The sequence below is a fragment of the Scleropages formosus genome, chromosome 1, assembly GCF_900964775.1.
Source record: "Scleropages formosus chromosome 1, fSclFor1.1, whole genome shotgun sequence".
Taxonomy (NCBI): Eukaryota; Metazoa; Chordata; class Actinopteri; order Osteoglossiformes; family Osteoglossidae; genus Scleropages; species Scleropages formosus.
In genome coordinates, this window is record NC_041806.1 from 6727264 (window position 1) to 6739759 (window position 12496).

The window sequence follows — 12496 nt, forward strand, 5'->3', positions numbered from 1 at the left end:
AACCATCCATCGTCAACAAGCGCTCGTCCCGAGGACGACCGCCTTGTGTCTTGTTGCTGTACCCACTCTTGCCATGGTGTAAGATCTCAGACTTAAACTGCCACATCTTTCAAAACCTCACATTTTCAGTATGATTTTCCCTCATCCAGTTTTATTTCCTCTATACATCTGTTCCTGCTTCAGTTAATCGGTTTGCCATACAAAGACCTCAAGTTCTCTATTTGGACAGTGGTTTATTACTATTTTACTTTCTTTCTTTAACGACATTCAAAACCCTTACTGTAGTACTGTAACTTTTTGCAAAAGGAATGCTCGGAAATCTAAAATATGCTCTTTCCCATTGACACTAATGGAGAAGACATTAAATAACCGTCTAAAACAAATATTTTTATGAAACATCCAAGTGCCTAAGACTTCTGCACAGAACTGTATTTAGGTATAAAATGCATTGCATGGTTCCCTTGTCAGTGGAAAAAAAGGGAAGATTATAAAAAAAATTCAAAGGCAAGGTTTTCACAAATGCCCTCATACTAATCTTAATAGCTCTTACTCTTTGTTCCTGGCGACATACAGGACGTCACTCATCTAATCCAAAAGCGCAGGCAATGCACACAATTAAAGTAAGACACAGATGAAGTGGCTCATCTAGACTTGTCTCATTGTTCTTCAGTCTGTGCTTTTACCCTCTGCCCAGCTGGAGTTTGGGAATGGGTCCGTCTCCCTTGTTCTGAAATACACACAGAAACGTATAACTCAACAGTCGGTCATCATTGCTAAACCTCTGCTCTACTTTTTCCATAAGAGATCTGGTAATCCGGAGTACCTTCCACAGGGAGCATAACCGTTAAAGGCAGGGACTTGACTTAACCTGAAGGCTGTGGACTCACACCCCAGTCTTCACTACCTCTGTACATTTGTATTTATTCATTTAATTTGTTTCCCCACCAAAGTGACTTACACCATTAATCAATTTACAGTGATTTCCCCATTTACTTAATAAGGTCATTTTACTGGAGCAATTTAGGGTAAGTACCTTGCTTAAGGGTACAAAAGCCAGAGCCAACATTCGAACCTGCAACCTTTGGGTCCAAAGGCAGCAGCTCGAACCACTACACTACCAGTAACTGAGGACAGTACTTATGAATGACCTTAGGAAAAATAGCTGCATAAATGGGTGAAATGCTGTAAGATGCTGTGATTGAAAGTGTGAGCTAAGTATAGATAGATAGATAGATAGATAGAAGGCAAATAAATCAAATCAAATAATTTAAGGAGGTCATACTGTAACGGTGAAGGTATGATGAGTGCAGCAAGTCAGTGGCACTGCAATGTTAATAAGTATTATAAAAGCTTATTGTAAATGTCCTCTATGTGACCCACATGCTACCTGTCCCTCCCTGGGAAAATGTGACAGTCAGCAGTTGTTTTTAAAATGCCAAAGAAAAATGAGATTTAGACGGAATTATAGAAAGAGAGGGTGAGTAACTTCACATTCGAGTCACTTTGTGTATTTCCTCATCTCAAACCGTCACGATAAGCATTCCGCTCGCGCTCGGCGACCCCAGCTCACACCGGTCTCCTCTGCTGTCACCGGCACTCTCATTTCAACACTGGCTATCTGACCTCCGTCCGACCCGTGCAGCCAAACCCACGAGCGCACGGGGCGGCCGGGGCACCGACAGCCTCCGAACCACAAGTGATTCCAGACAGGACTGCTAAGCCCCGCCCGGCCCGGACCAGCCCCTAGCGCCTTCTCAGAGTTCCCAGACTGCAGCGGGCGCAAGACAGGTGTCAGATAACAGCACAACAATAGTGGGAAGAGCCGCTGGCCCTGCGGTAAATATAGAATGTCTCATCAGGGAAGGGGGCTGTGTGAGAAGGCGGTCTCGCTGAGGGCTCGGAGAGCTCGGCGCCTCGGACCGGTTTAATTGGTGCGAGAGGGACGGCCCGGAGAAAGGCCGAGCTGAGCGCTGAACGTACAGCGCTGCGCTCCGAGGTCAACGACATGGCGAGGGAAGCAGGATCCTCGCTGCTCGCGCTTATTTTCGTTGAGGAGCCGTTGAGGACCAGGCCACACGTACCCTCAGCGTAGAGCTGCTTAGCGGAGCAGAGCTGCTATCCGCACGGGAGAGATGAGCTTCATTTAACTTCTTACATTGTAAGGTAGAAAAACGCCGTTTCGAACTAAACCTCCAAGCACCGTTAAGCAACTCTTTCTTCTCTTACCCAGAAAGGAGAGACGGTGAAAAGAATACGAGAAGAAGTAAGTCGTTTGCTTCCCCTTTCCGTGTTTCTCTTGATCAGTATTTGATGACTCTTCACTGCGAGCTCCTGATGTCTCTTGTGAGACGACGTCGTTATTTGTTGTACCTCATAAACCCCTGTGTTTGGGAGCTGATACATATCAAATGTTAGTTTCTTCCTTTCTTTGCATGGATGGCAATGTAGGTTTCTGGCAATCGCCAGATACTCAGTATCTCATCTTTAATACATTATGTCAAAGGAAATAATATAGCAGAAGGCAGCCTTTCAGACTTGCTACTGTGGCACGCCTAGGGAAGCTGTTCTTTATTGCTCCCTGAAGTGTTTGTTTTTTAAACAGTAATGTGAATGGATTCCTGAACCTGGTCATGTCTGCCTCCCCCCCCCCCGATGGTCACAGAGCAGTGCACGCGTCAACATCTCGGAGGGCTCCTGCCCCGAGAGGATCATCACCATCAGCGGACCCACCGAGTGCGTCCTCAGAGCCTTTGCCATGATCACGTTAAAGCTGGAGGAGGTACCGCCGCCGAGCGGAGACGTCCGACCGGAGCGCTGTTCCAAGACACAGTGGTGCCGTTGGCAGATTTGGCGAAAACACGTCTTTCTCAATTCATGGTTCCTAATCAGCAGGCCTGTGCAGATGCTCTATTTGTTTTTTTTATTTTTTCACAAACCTTAAGTCACTTGTGCATACATTCAGCAGCTGCATTGTTCAGATGGGCTGAAAGGTATTCATTGAACATCTAAGATTTTCACCCTCAATCTCTACTCCTTTCTTCACGCGGTTGTCATGGTAACTGTTGGGATGGCCCACAGTGTTACCTGCACTAAGCGTGTGTTTTGTGTGCGCAACTGGCGTATGCAATAAGAAATTCCATACATGTCTTGGGGAAAAAATGGTTCCCATCTAGCTGAGATTTGTGAGGATCCGTCCCGAATTTCTTGTTCCGGGATGTTGATGCCAGCGTTAATAGCGCAAACTTTTCGTGAACCAGACTAACATGTTGATTAACTCGAAAAATTACATTAACTGCTCATGCGTCTGCCACCATTGACTTTACACCCCTCCTGACATTCCTTGTGTCTGACTGAGAAGCGTACAGAAATATGAAAGGAGAGGCAACAACAGACACCAGTCAGTCTCTTATGAACGATTGTCTCTTATTAACTTCTTTCATGGTCTACCATCTACTGAGCCCTATAGAATGACCATTGATTCTTCCAGCTACACCCAAACACTGTGAAGTGCTAATAAAGTTGTCTTTAGAGATCATACCGTCCCCGCATGAGTCAGCTGTTCATTACATCTTCACATATGAAGGATACAATAGTTATCATCTTGGCCCAAACCCCCGTGTAACTGTTGCAGAACCTTGTGTCTAAACATAGTGGAAGTAGTGTATCCAGGCCCAGGACTCTTTGAGTTATACTCATTAGGCAAATGTGCAGTGTTGTTTCTCAGGCTCCTGAGGCTCCCTGTCTTTGAGATTCCCGGTGGCGAAGCTGAGTTAAAGGAGCATAAACGTAGCATTTCCATAGAAACCAAACGAGTGGCTGTCGCTTGTTTCTCTCGGCGGCGACCTTTACCGGGGTGATTCATTGATCGGCGAGCTAAAAAGATTGAAGAATGTGAATTTGCTCGTTAGATTTGTTCGTCACACGTGTGTTTCGGCCGGCACCTTTCCTCGGGTCGCGCCGCAGTTGTTTACGCAGGAAAACAACAAAAAGCTTCACTCCTGAGACCAGAACCTGCAGACCTCAGTTCCATTCCTTCGCCAGACCCTCCTTGTTGGAAAGGCCAAATTGGCTGGACATTTGTACATCGGTAACCCTTCCGTGTCTCAAGCAGGATCTCACAGCTCTCGTGGCCAACGGCGCCGTGGCCAGCAGACCTCCCATCACTCTTCGGCTTGTTATTCCCACAAGCCAGTGTGGCTCGCTCATTGGCAAGGGAGGATCGAAGATAAAGGAGATCAGAGAGGTGAGCGTCCGGGCAGTGTGCACCATCTGCCCATTCAGGTGAAAATTCCCCCAGAGGATGCCCTATTTTAGCCCTTCTGATGAATGGGCTCCAAAGTGAGTTGTTTGTGTTCCACCTTTGCTAATGACAGAGCACCGGGGCCCAGGTACAGGTGGCAGGGGACCTGCTGCCCAACTCCACAGAACGTGGAGTTACAGTGTCGGGAACACAAGATGCCATCATCCAGTGTGTCAGACTGATCTGCACAGTCATCCTCGAGGTACGTTCGCCCCATACGGAGCACGTCTCTCCGAGTTACGTGACCTTTCGCGTGGAGCGGGTACGCAGCCGGGCGTGATTTGTTCCTTAAGATTTCCTCGTAACGAGAATGTTCATAAAAAGAACTCTTCGCGTCCTTTAACACAATTGCCTGCTCCCTTGGCTTTCTCCGGGTGCTCCTGTTTCCTCAAGCTCTCCAAAGACATGCGTTTCACCTGAACTGGTCACTCTAAATTGCCCTTATGTGTGTATATGCAAGTGAATGAGTGTGTGCGATTACCCTCTGATGGCCTTGTGTTCCGTGTACCACGGTGTACCCTGTCGCACACCCTAAGCATCCCATATATGCTCAGAACCACCGTGACCCTGCACTGGACAAGTGCTTATTAGTAACAAATTGATGTTTTTTTGTTCCTTTGTTGTTGTAATTGTTAAATGCTTATATTTGTCTTAACCTACTTTCGAGTCGTATCCCATGTATTGATCTTCTTTAACGTAAGGCACTTTGAGAAGCTGCTTTTAAATGCACCATATAAGATTCATAAAGATACTGCCTTGCAAGAGACATTGATACTGCGTGGCATTGCCTTTCAAGAGAATTCGCGTCACATCATGTTTCATGGACGATTTTCCTTAAAATTTTCCCGCTTTTTTTTTTTTTTTTTAAACTTTTGTGTGCCAACAGGTCTGGTCGGGGTTTTCCATTCACCTTTTCCAGCACTTGACATCACCAAGGCGCGCATTTCGAATCGAAATTTGAACCAGGCGTTTCTCACAACTATGAGTTGATGGCTCATCATGCAAAGTTTAGGGTACAAATCACACTTAGATTTCCTTGCAAAAGGAGCTTTCGTTATACGAGGGAAGCCTGCACCTTGAGCGCACACACTGTATACACTGTGTAAATGTTATACTCTTCCAAAATATGAACACTGCCGTGGCTTATTCAGGGTTTCTGATATATATCAAAACCTAAATGCAATTAATAGGAACTCTTACATGCCATATCCAGCTCCTGGTTTGCTTCAGTTAGCAAAGGCTTTATTTAAAGGCTGATTTCATTAGGATTTATCTCCTTGGGGGCCGACCACCTGCCCATGCATGAAATCCTGCTGGAGGGACGCGGAGACGCCGCTTAAGCCATACGCAGTAGAGGCAGTCATTCGTTGTGCAAAAAATTCTCTAGTGATTTGTAACCTCTCACTTTAAAATAACGCTATTCCATTTCCTTCCATTTCAACAATACCGTGTTAATATTTTCCACCTGCCTACAGTTGCACAGATGTACAGTTCTGATAATTTTTCACTTCCCGATTCCTATAAATAACATTTCTTCCTTGATCATCACCAGTGTTTCTGTTACTTTCGCCTTTATTCGGTTTTCAAAGTAACCATGGCTTTGCTCCCCCTTCTCCTCTTCCTCTACTCGCGTTGTGGCTCTCCAGTCTCCTCCAAAGGGGGCCACTATTCCTTACCGCCCCGGTCCATCCCCAGGAGCTGTTCTCCTGCCCAGAAATCAGGTGAGCATCCGGGACAAAGTGACAGTGAATCTTTCAGCCCTATAGCCAGACGTTAACATGTACATGCAGCGCAGCATCGCTGTGAAAATCACAGTAAAAGTCCAAAAAAAAGCACATAATCTCTTGTCACCATTATTAAACCATGCTACCAAATGTCCCTGGCGTTAAAATGGCACGGTGATGACGCAGCGAAGGAGAAATCGGACTGAAGCCGTGTTTTATCCCGTTTCCCGGCTCACCAGGCCTCCGATTTTGGGTCACACCCGCTGTACTGCGTCACCCAAGGAGCAGTCGATCTGCAGCAAGTAGGTGTGACCTCTCGAGTCCGTTTTGGGTGCGACTCCGCAGCATGGCTAAGTGTGGACGTTGTGCGTCCGGAGGCTGGGAGGGATGTGCCGAACAGCCGGGCTCCTGAAACGGAATGCAGCGGAGAATCGCTCTGTTTACTTATTCAGCACACAGTCGCTCTGTTTGGAGATCAATCCTGCAGCCAGCGTCCACATGATGCCCCCAGAATGCCAAAAACCTCCTTCGGCATCACGTCGTAGCGTTCAATAAAGCCTTCGAAAACATTTTCCGCCCATTTTGTAATAAGGGGGTGTAAAGCTTACATGGGATTTCCAGTCTTTGCAGCGTATCCACCTGGTGCACTTCAGTTACATTTGCAGTAAATGTATTAACGGCCGAAACGTGTTAAAGGGGTCCCCCCTCGAGCGTGTTACTTAATGTTTCATCTGTAAAGAGCTGCGTTCCGACGCCGTTGTCTGATCCGCGCATCTTCGTTCGCAGGCGTACAATTTACAGAATCAATACGGCATTCCGCACTCCGAGGTGAGAGGCCCTTGGTTCTGCCGGTAACGGTGTTCCACGCACTTGTGGTAATGTTCCCTCGATGGTGCTGAAATGACGGGACTGTTCGTAATTGTCCTGCGTTGCCCTCTCTCTGCGGATCAATCTCCATCTCTTGCCTGGTTCTCTAGCTGGCCAAGCTCCACCAGCTCTCCATGCAGCAGAACCTGGGCTCGGTGAGCCAGCCCAGCACCGGTCCCGCTCTCTCCGGTACGTACGTGCCCGGCACAGGGAAGGGGGCATGGCGGGGACGAGATCGGAGATGGGGACGGGGGCCGGGGCACACGCAGAGGCAGAACTATGTGGCGAATAAGGACACGCGTGGTCCACACTGTGTTTTTTCTAATGCGTGGCATGCTTTGGATTTACTGCTGCTTTTCTTGTCAGGGATTGAATCCAACTGCCAGACGTCATCGCAGGAGCTACTCATTCCCAACGATGTAAGTGAAGGCAGAAACATTGAGACATCGCTTACTGTACAGGTCTTACTCCCTTGAGTGTCGGGGGGCGGTTGGCGGTTGCCTTTGCGGCCCTAACGCTCGAGATGAACGTCATTCCTTGAGGACTGATCATTCTGCGACAAAACTCACTATCTAAGTGAAACAACATTCCCGACACGCCCATCCTTTGCCAGCATCCCCTCCCCTCTCCGCAGCGAGCGGCTGGCACGTATCGCCACGGAAATCCCATCCTTGCTGTTGGCCGTGCTCAAGGTCTGTCAAAACCGCTCAGGGGATCGATGTTTTAGAGTGTTTTCCGAGACCCGTCCGCACCGTACACTCTCTGAATGCAACATTAAATACGGTACAGTCCGGTGAGCCGATACTTCACGTCCTTTGAAGAACGTCGCTGAAGTTCCGAGTCTCAGGCATCGCTAACGTTCCCCAGCACGTCCCGTTTCCTCGCTCTTGGCACAGACGCAAGGTGTTGTTCATCCACCATTACATTATTGAGTTCCATCTCTTCCTCTGTTGAAAATGAACAAAGATGTCATACCAACATACTCAGTTTGATGGCATCTAATAGATAAATGGAGCACTTCTGCTGTGGCTGCAAATCTGTACGATAATTCTTGGCTTGAGGGACAACGGCGTGGTTGGGACCGTTCCAGGCAGTCCCCCCTCCATCAGGCGGTTTTTGTCATTTGCGAGACGGGACTCGACTCTCATTTCAGAAAACCCTCTTGATCTGTGACACCGAACTGTCACGACTTTCAAGGGTCCCTACAGACGTTGCCGCCTGGCGTCGCGTGGCGAAAGGGGCGTTGCTGGCTATCGGCGCGGTAATCGCATGCGAAGGTATGTCCCCATCCTGGGCCCCGGAGACAAGAAATTCAGCTGCATCGGGCCCCGTGCAGCTCGGAGAGCAGACAGGTGCCAAACGCAGCACTGAAACAACGGGACAGTGAAGGCAGAGGAGCCCTGGAAAGCATGCGGAGACCATTAAATGTTTATGCTCGGGGAAGCTTTATCAAGGAGCAGTGACGCACGCGCCCTGCGAGCCTTTTCAAATTACAACTGCAGCAGGGAGCCGCCAGAACTAGGTCAGTTACCGCGTTATCACAATGCAGATTTCCTGCAGAAGAACAAAACGCCACAGACAAGATCGCGGCGCGAATTATAATTAAAGACGCGACGACGGCAAGTTGTCGAACCGAACGGTGTTTTGAATTGCGTTGGAAGGCGGTGCGATGATTACTCGGTGGTGAATAAATCGAAGACTTGGACTAAGACGTAGACTCGATCTTGAGGCTGAGCAGGCGGCTCCTTAGTGGGTGGGAGGGGCTCCGGAGTTCGGAGAGGAATCCCGCGGGGTTGCTCAGTGCTGCCCCCCTCAGGCTGCTGCCAGTAGGCGTGTGCCCTCCGAATAATGCGCCGGGCCAAAGATAGCCCGCAGGGCTGGACGTGGCTCTGTGACGAATGCGGCATGGGCCAGGCGGCCGACTTCCGAGAAGAAGCACGCTCTGTTTGTCGGGCGCGGGGAGGGAGCGGTGGGGTCCAGCTGCTGACATATCGACTGTGGCGTCCCTTGATCGTGGTCACAGCCTGCACCAGACCCCCCGCATCGCAACCCCAAATTGAGGCCCCTGCACTATAGCCGTGGTAATAGACTCTTCGCGTCACAGTCCCGACACTGGGCCTCCGCTAGGCCCCTGTGGTATTACCTCTGATCGGTTCCTAATCCGGGCCAAAATAGCAAACCGGTGACCTGGTGGTTGTTCCACGTTTATCCAAGCGAGCGTAATGCAGCAATTCCTCGTGCCGGTCCAAATGACACATAGCTTGTCGGAGGTCAAAGGGGGCAGCTCACGGTACCCAACACGGTGGTCCGACAAGGAGAAAATTGTCGATCAAACAGTGACAGGCAGGTAAGAGAACTGCTGTGCAACCCTGAGCACCTCACACACACACACACACACGGCACGATGTCACGGCGAGCCGGAGCCTAACCCGGCAACACAGGGCGCAAGGCTGGAGGGGGAGGGAACACACCCAGGACGGGATGCCAGTCTGCTGCATGGCACCCCAAGCGGGACTCGAACCCCAGACCCACCAGAGAGCAGGCACAGGCCAAATCCGACCCTGAGCACCTCGCTCTTCTAAATCATGCGATCGCGGCGAAGACGCTCACGCAAAACCGTACGCGGCATCCCACTGAGAAGGAAAACGTGCTGCATAAAAATAGTATTTTTTTTTTGTTCAGAAACACAGCAGACCTGGGTTACATCATAGTGACGCAATCCGTAAACTCTGAAAGCGCGAACACGTACAGGTACGTAATGCAAAGGCAAAAGAGTACACTGTTTTACCGTGGTGGTCATTTACCGCTACAGTTCGGAAAAGGTTCCCAGATCTTCGCAAATTCATTGGAGGGATGCGTGAACTTTTCTGGCGAGACGCTTCATCGGCCACGTAGAGAACCCGTGAAGCTCGGACCGCGGGTTGACGAATCGAACCTGGGGCTGCGGATCCTTGCGAAGGAGGAATGAGCGCCGTTCCGGGAAGCCGCCATCCTACCTCGCACCCGGAACAAAAGGATCGAGGTGCCAGGAGTGACTTTGCAATAAAACGCAGCTGAGGTTTCCCCACAAGTGTCCTAGGAAGATACACCAAAGAAAGGAAGACTCCACGAGTGAACTGGAGGTGAAATCGGTATTTTTCTTCATTAAAACGCCCTCGATCTACCTCTATTTTAACAGCTAAAGAAAGAAAACCTGACCTGATGTGTCCTTTTTAAGTTTTAAACATTTAGTTATGCAATAACAGCCTTTCCTTTCTTGCATTTACTTTTTTTTTTTTAATTTATTTATATTATTCTTAAGAATGTTATCTTCTGGTGGCACAGGAGGTAACGCTGCTGTCTCACAGCACCTGGGTGGTGCGAAAGAATGTGGGTTCGATCCCCTGCTCAGTCTGTGTGGAGTTTGCATGTTCTCCCTGTGTCTGTGTGGGTTTCCTCTGGGTGCTCTGGTTTCCTCCCACAGTCCAAAGACATGCTGTTCAGATTTACTCATAGTGTGAGTGACAGAGAGAGTGTGTTCCACTGATGGATGGATGAGTGACCCAGTGTAAGTAGTGTATCTAGCAGTGTAAATCACCGTGGTGAATAAGGTGTGTGGGCTGGTAACACTACAAAGAGTTCATTGGAAATTGCTTTGGAGAAAAGTGTCTACTAAATAAATAGATGTAAATTTCACACTTGCTATCATTTGTGGGTATCAGACTGATGGATAAATTTAAATATAAAGTCAGGACAGCTGCCAAAAGTGTCATGAGCTCTTGGGCAGCAAAATGCAGGAATCCTCTCCTTTTCCAATTACATTTTTTAATTAGCGTTTGCTTTCCTCCAAAGCGACTCATAACGTTAATCAACTTACAATTATTTATCCATTCATACAGCTGGGTAATTTTAGGGTAATAAGCTTTTTCAAAGGTTCTACAGCTGGAGGTGGGATTCAAACCTGCGACCTTTGGGAACGAAGGCAGCAGCCTTAACATCTATAGTACCAGCTGCCCCAGGTGTTATGGTGGAAACACACGGTACACATTGCGATACTTTTTATCATTGCTTCTATCAAAAAAAAAAAAAAAAGAAGAAAAAATAGGGTCATTTCCTCACGGGTTGAATATCGCACAAAGCTTCCTTTTGTGTGAGGGACTCATTATCTTCCTTATTAGAGTCCAGTACCTTTGGGCGCCAGTAACAATTGCTTTTCTTGTCTTGTCTTTTCTCATTTTCAGTGCTTTAGACAGCATTCTGAATAAAGAGAATGTGCGCCGTGACACCGGCCCCTGCGTCTAACAATGTTTTAACAGTGTAAAAAAAAAAAAAAAACATAATACATCCTAAACAAGCTCTCAGTAATAAAACCTAGTAGTTATTTTTTTTAAATTATGTATGACTGCTTCATCCCGTGGATCTCAGGAGAAAGACTGCGTGAAATATTCTGAAATTGTCCGTCTGGGGATTGCCCCGAGCAGCAACGGCCCACGTTCCGCTGCAGGCTGCGTCCGTCCTCCACGTGTTCGCGCGGGATCCTCCCGCAGCCCCAAGACGTGCTCGTCGGGTCAAACATGGGCGTGTGGTACGATGACCTGGTTGGCCTGTCTCCCCAACCCTGTACTGGTTAAAGGGATGAATGAGGACGTCAGAATTCTCATTTATGCTCTGCTTTTACGTTAATTCATTTAGCAACACTTTCCTCCAAAGTAGCTTCCATTTGTACAGCTGAGTAATTCTACTGTAGCAATTGAGGGTAAGTACCTTACTCAACAGTACTACAGGTGGAGGTGGGATTCAAACCTGCAACCTTTGGGTCCAAAGGCAGCAGCTCCAACCATTACATTACCAGCTGTGCAGAGAACTTGTTCTACATCTACTTATTTAACAGATGCTTCTCTCCAAAGCAACTTCCAATGAACTCTATGTAGTGTTACCAGCCCACATGCCTTATTCACCAAGGTGACTTTACACTGCAAGATACACTACTTACACTGGGTCACTCATCCATACATCAGTGGAACACACTCTCTGTCACTTACTCTATGGGGGAATCTAAACAGCATGTCTTTGGCGTGTGGGAGGAAACCAGAGCACACAGAGGAACCCCACTTAGACACAAGGAGAACATGCAACCTCCACACAGACTGAACAGGGATCGAACCCACGTCCTCTCGCACCACCCAGGCGCTGTGAGACAGCAGCGCCACTCGCTGTGCCACCGTACCGCACATTTCACTTTTTAGTCACGCACAGATCCATATTCGTCTTAACATGTGTCCCCGTTTCTGTCACAGCTGATTGGCTCAGTCATCGGCCGACAAGGTACCAAGATCAACGAGATCCGCCAGGCGTCCGGGGCGCAGATAAAGATCGGCAGTCAGCTGGACAGCACCAGCGACCGGCACGTCACCATCACGGGCTCCACAGTGAGCATCAATCTGGCCCAGTTCCTCATCACCTCCTGGTGAGTCTGAGTGAGCCCTTGAGTTGGACCTTCTCGCCCTCGGTGGTGTCGAGAGCAACCCAACTGGTTCCGTTGAGACGAGTAGCTGAACACTAAGCGGACCAGGAGAGCGGAGGCCTTATCGCTGGCTCTCAGGGACCCGTGCTGGGCTGTCACAAG

General features: G+C 48.6%; 1 protein-coding gene across 2 annotated transcripts in view; it reads left to right on the top strand.

The window, feature by feature from the left end:
* The window catches only part of LOC108941937 (poly(rC)-binding protein 4-like), a 38939-nt gene that overhangs the window by 23881 nt on the left and 2562 nt on the right, over positions 1-12496 (top strand). Inside the window, exons 5-14 of one of the 2 annotated variants that reach the window (XM_018764867.2) lie at positions 2231-2263; positions 2663-2779; positions 4109-4243; positions 4374-4502; positions 5947-6021; positions 6264-6326; positions 6811-6852; positions 7002-7080; positions 7258-7310; positions 12168-12337. In XM_018764867.2, the coding sequence (XP_018620383.2) occupies positions 2231-2263; positions 2663-2779; positions 4109-4243; positions 4374-4502; positions 5947-6021; positions 6264-6326; positions 6811-6852; positions 7002-7080; positions 7258-7310; positions 12168-12337 (896 nt within the window). The remainder of the gene's footprint in view (positions 1-2230; positions 2264-2662; positions 2780-4108; positions 4244-4373; positions 4503-5946; positions 6022-6263; positions 6327-6810; positions 6853-7001; positions 7081-7257; positions 7311-12167; positions 12338-12496) is intronic. The other variant, XM_018764868.2, reaches the window with a different exon arrangement.